The sequence below is a fragment of the Primulina tabacum genome, chromosome 2 (genome assembly GCF_025594145.1).
Source record: "Primulina tabacum isolate GXHZ01 chromosome 2, ASM2559414v2, whole genome shotgun sequence".
Taxonomy (NCBI): domain Eukaryota; kingdom Viridiplantae; phylum Streptophyta; class Magnoliopsida; order Lamiales; family Gesneriaceae; genus Primulina; species Primulina tabacum.
This window is the reverse complement of record NC_134551.1, coordinates 666,517-672,162: the sequence shown is the minus strand read 5'-3', so window position 1 is coordinate 672,162 and position 5,646 is coordinate 666,517. Positions and strand designations below refer to the sequence as shown.

The 5,646-nt window shown below is 30.0% G+C and overlaps 1 protein-coding gene across 1 annotated transcript; it reads left to right on the top strand.

The window, feature by feature from the left end:
- The first annotated feature begins 621 nt into the window (after window positions 1-621).
- LOC142537205 (uncharacterized) lies at window positions 622-1,471 on the top strand. Its single transcript, XM_075642759.1, has 2 exons — window positions 622-876; window positions 1,003-1,471. Exons 1-2 carry the CDS (start codon window positions 782-784, stop codon window positions 1,241-1,243), a joined length of 336 nt encoding a protein of 111 aa, XP_075498874.1. The 5' UTR covers window positions 622-781; the 3' UTR covers window positions 1,244-1,471.
- Window positions 1,472-5,646: the final 4,175 nt, after the last annotated feature.

The following is a 5,646-nucleotide window of genomic DNA, read 5'->3' as shown; positions in this document are numbered from 1 at the left end:
ATTCGAACAAATGGACGACAGAATCAACTTTAATAGTCTAACATAAACATGCACGAGCTTTAAAAAAACAAGTAGTTAATCTTACTTAATTCCAATAAAATATTTTCAAAATCGATTCATTATATTTTGTCTCGATTTTATGTCTCCGGTACTCATGACCTTATACAATATTTTCAAATGTTGAATTATCAACAAATTTTCATATATATATATATTTTCTAACATAACAACATAAAATTATATTAAACAAGATATACACCATTCTCATAATCAAATTGTAAAAACATAACGTCACAAGATTTTCCAAGAAAACAAGAAAATTTAGGTCAAAGTTATTCAAGTGAAATATTCAGCAGTGGATAAACATGAAAAAAATATAAAATATACAAAGAAACACAGAATTGCAAAACACGTGGCAGGCATAGCATGGTGGAATTGATGTGACGGGTCAAAGGATATTTGTAGGGAGCAAAGCATATTATTGATACAAAACAATACAATCCAAGAATTGATTACATCATATAATATAATAAATTATTCGCATAACATAATATAATTACATACTTTTTTACTATATAATTACATACTTTTTTACTATATAATTACATACTTATATATCAGTAATTTTGAACCCAATCAAATTTATTTATGCCCCTCAGTTTCCACCAAAACCTAGAACTGATTTCATCTCTTCAAACTCCCCATATTCTTGACCCAACTTCTAAATCTGCAAAACACAAAAGAAAAAAAGAAAAAAAAAATCTTAAAAACACAAACATATATGGCGGCAGACACCTCAAGTTCACTGAAGATAATCGTCCAAAGAAACCCTTCGGAGTCTCAACTTTCTGAACTGGGCATCAAATCTTGGCCAAAGTAATCAATCCCTTCAAATTTTTCTAATTTTTTTGCCTTTTGAGTAACAAGATACCACAGATTTTCTCATTCAAGATTAATATATTTATTGTTATTGCCTTATTCTTTATGTTAATTAAATTGCAGATGGGGTTGTTCTCCGGGGAAATACCAGCTGAAATTCGATGCACAGGAGACATGCTATTTAGTGCGTGGAAGAGTGAAGGTTTACCCCAAGAATTCGAGCACAGATCAAGGGACTGTGGAATTCGGAGCCGGGGATCTTGTGATTATACCAAAGGGTTTGAGCTGCACTTGGGATGTATCTGTTGCTGTTGATAAACACTACACTTTTGATGCATCTTCTCCTCCATCTTCTTCCTCATAAAAAAAAAGTAATTATGTATTCATTCTTGTTGTTGTAACCCTAATTAATGCATGTAACAGTATTTTTTTACTTTCTAAACGATATTTTTATTAATTGGTAGCATAATATGATTTTGTCAGGTGTTTTGTGCAGAATTAGTAGAAGGTTGGAAACATATGTATGTTTAGTCTCTTGATTTGATTTGTTATAACTAATTAACCATGTTTTGGCTAAGTTTTTAGTTCTATATATCTTGATATATATATATATATATATATATATATGTTGAAGAGATGTGAAAATGATGGATTAGATTATGGAGAAATTCAGTGAATTTCTTTTTTCTTTCATCCAATTGTATTTTGGTACTTTTAGTTGTGCATTGGTATTGATTGACCGGAAAATTACGAAAATCATTACATAAGTTGATTTATTTTTGTATTTGTTTTTTATGATGTTGATGTGACGTTATAGTTATATATAAAATGTTCTTTAACAAAAAAAAGGATTAAAATGTTTTTTCCCATTAAGATCAAATTTTGACTAATTTAATGATCATAGCCAAGCCAATTTACATGATGATTTGATAGAATTTTCTTCGATCGATTCCGTAGGTTATTAACACAAATATGTGTTTTTAAAAAAGGGGTTTATTTAAAAAATAGTTAAAAGAATTTAAATTTACCAACAATTTTATATTCAAATGTGTAAGCATTGATTGGCTTATCTGATTAATGGGGGTTTATTTATTGGGATTTTGGGAATGTGTGCCTTTTAATTTGTTTGAAAAACTTGTAGAACAAAGGGGAAATAGTTGGTCAATGGAATATGTCCTACTCAAACTAAAGTTTTAAAATCAGTAGAAATGTTTTAAATGCATTCTCTGACCGGTCAAATATTCTCATATGTATAGCCGCTCCAACCTTTTTTTAGTGGGTTGAAATGTTGAATGAATCTTTTGTTTTTTGTTTTTTTTTTACTTTTATTAAAAAAATGGTTTGCTAAATGGTGGAAGAAAAATTAAAACGTAAATAAAAGTGTGTGTCTATATATATATATATATATATATATATATATATAGTGTTAATTGTCTCACATCGGTTGGATAAATAACCCATGAGTTGTATATATGGGCTTGGACAATCCTTTCCCCTTGAGTTAGCTTTTGAGATTGAGTTAGGTCCAAGTGTCAATCTTAAAATGATATCAGAGTCCGGGTTCCACCGTTATGTGTTGGACTGCCTATAATTAGGCCATCTGTTATGTCCATAATTGAGTCATTTGTAAACTTCCCACATCGGTTGGATAAATAACCTGAAAGTTGTATATATAGGTTTGGACAATCCTCCTCCCTTGAGTTAGCTTTTGGGGTTGAGTTAAGTCTAAATACCAATCTTAATATATATATATATATATATATATATATATATATATATATATATATATACATATTTGGATGCTTAGAGAGTATTTTGAAAATATATATATAAAAAAGATTTCATTAACACTGATTTTGTAGGATGCGAAAAAACAAAAGTTCAATAATTTTACATATTTAGATAGCATTTGGTAGCTATTTTATTATTTAATTAAATAAATATGTACTATATTGATTAAATTCGAGTCTCGCTTCTACCATTTATGAATATCAAGTGATTATAGAAAAAAGAAAATGGCATTTATTTTTTAAAAAAATTAGGTCGATGATTCATTCATTTCATGAAGTCTATTGGATATTATAAAAGATAATAATAATAATAATAATAATAATAATAATAATAATAATAATAATAATAATAATAAATAATTTGAACACTTGGGGAATTTCAATGCTTTCGTATTGTATTTTATTGTATCCAAAAAGGAAAAAAAAATTAGAACGATTGGCAACAGATTTTTTACAAATAAGAAAGATGCATGCATTATTATTATTTTAAGAACCATGAATTCTAATGTTGTAATAAAAAAAAAAAACATGAATTTATATTATAATGGTCAATAAAAGCAACTGATTTGTAATGTTTACCGCACTGACAGTAACATCAATCATTCAACACGAATAGAGCAGTTAATAGTTTTATATAAATAGTTTAAAAATTGACAAAGTTATATGCCGATATAATATTTTTGTCCACATTTTTTTTTATAAAAAGTTAAACAATTTATAAATAAGGGAAAAGGGCCCCGATAACTAAAATTTCCAGGGTAAGGAAAAGGACACCCACTTACTCAGATTATCATCAAGGTTGGACTGACATCGACCTATAAAAGATCGTATGTTTTCTATCGAACTGTTAATTTTTTTATTGCCTTTTTTTTACACTAAGATTGCAAGTAAACAGTGTAACTAACGGAAAAGTAGATTTTCTAGTGAAATCGAAGGAAGAAGGAAAGCAAGTCTATTGTGCTTTATTATCAACAATATTCACACACACTGGCACTGTAGATCAAAATTGAGAATTACTATAGGGGGCTCTTCCATGTTCACAAGTAAATTTCACACGTCCACTGCAGATAGAATAGTTAGTTCGCACACAAGTGCTCCTCTTGATTAGTTAGCCCGCCTATGAATCTCGTTGGGGAGGCTCAGATTCTTGCAACGAGCACAAATTATTATTGGCTACTGAAATGTGAAGGGAACTTATTATACTCCAACTTATCAAGAACAGAAGGGAAAAGATAAATGAATTAAGTGTATGTTGAGTAAGCTGAACTCTGGACAAAGACTTGAGCTGACAACTTTGCATGTTACAAAGTTACTGGACAATGATATCCAGATGAGTAAATATCATTTGCTAATTAGATAATGTAAGACAAAAAAGGCACTATTGAATTTGTGCCTTCTCGATCAACTGTCATAGATAAACTTCATGCTATATATTATTGGTTGACAACTGATGAGAAAACTCGGATCACCTCCAAATAGTTTTTTCATATAGTGACAATCAATAGACATAACCTAAATTGAGGGCTCACAATTTACAGTTTGACTTCGTTCTCATTGATACAGTAATTATGAACTTTGGCATTTTTTTTTTTTGGGTCTTTTAATTAGTAATAATCAGCATCTTTTCTAAATCTTATTTATAATGGGGTTTCATCAATGTAGCAGTGCCTCGTTTTAAGTCATTGCTGGTTGTTCCGTTTTAACCTGAGAAACAGACGTTTAAGATGATCCTCTCAAGACGATCTTCGAAGCACATACATGAGGAGATGAATCTGTTTTAAGGACATTGTACTTCGTACAGGTCTCGCTTGATCTACTTTAAGTTTTGTTCTACTGTGTTTTCTTCACAATTTAATTCATTGGTTTTTACGAAAGTTTCCTATACTTTATCGTTCGATATATTGTGCAACAAAATCAGTCAACATAATAAATTTTCTTCAACCACCAAAGCACAACAGAAAATCGGAAGCTTTGTACCATTTTACGAGCATATTTTATGCTTGATGGCAGTCAAACCAATTCTTTAAAACATTAACACATACGCAAAAACAATCGTTATATAACACAAACAATAAAACATTTCAGTCCTGTGAGTATCTTTACTTACCAACCATTAAGCCGACAAATGCTAGAGAATCAAATCAATTTAGAAATTCACAGGTCTAACAACTCGTGAGATGAATGGAAATTTACATGTGTTGGGGAGGACTCAAGCATTAGTTGAAGGAGATTGGGATGGACTATACAACGATCGCGATATTCCGACGATCCGTCAACGCTCGATGTAGTCATCCTTCTTTTTTGGATGGAGTGATTGTGTCTTGCTATTTCCACCCAGAGTAAACTACATATATATATTGTGACATGACTTTTAAAAACTAATAATAAAATTGAATATTTCATACAAAGTCTAATTAAAAGATTAGAATATAATGTTTTTGTTAGAATGGCCTTCGATGGGGACAAATAAATTGATAAAATCCAAAATATAAAAGGAGTTTAGCTATTTGCATACATTTGCATCGTTTAATATCTTAAACATAAAAAATTCAAATTCGTCTTTTAATTTTATTTACACTATAATCGAAATAATCACAATGTATATCAAATCTTTATAATATTAGAGTAATTTATAATATATTTTATTTTTTTATAAAAATCTTGTAAATAAGTAGGAGCTTGATTTTGTTAATTGTCCCACATCGGTTGGATAAATAACCTTGGAGCTGTATATATGGGCTTGGACAATCCTCACCCTTGAGCTAGCTTTTGGGGTTGAGTTAGGTCCAAGTTCCAATTCTAACATGGTATCAAAGCCCGAGTTCCACCGTTATATGTTGGACATGTTCATTCCTGGACGTGACCTGGAGTTCCCACTTGAGCTAGTTTTGGGGTTGAGTTAGGTCCAAATTCCAATTCTAACATATTTGATTAACCTCGATTTATTTTTCTATATTCTAGAGGAACTAATATTTGA

What these genes read in the sequence shown, in the direction of transcription:
- LOC142537205 (XM_075642759.1), top strand. Translation starts at nt 782, where the DNA reads ATGGCGGCAGACACCTCAAGTTCACTGAAGATAATCGTCCAAAGAAAC. An exon ending in GGCATCAAATCTTGGCCAAA is followed by an intron (nt 877 to 1,002) that starts GTAATCAATCCC and finishes ATTAAATTGCAG; the next exon opens with ATGGGGTTGTTCTCCGGGGA.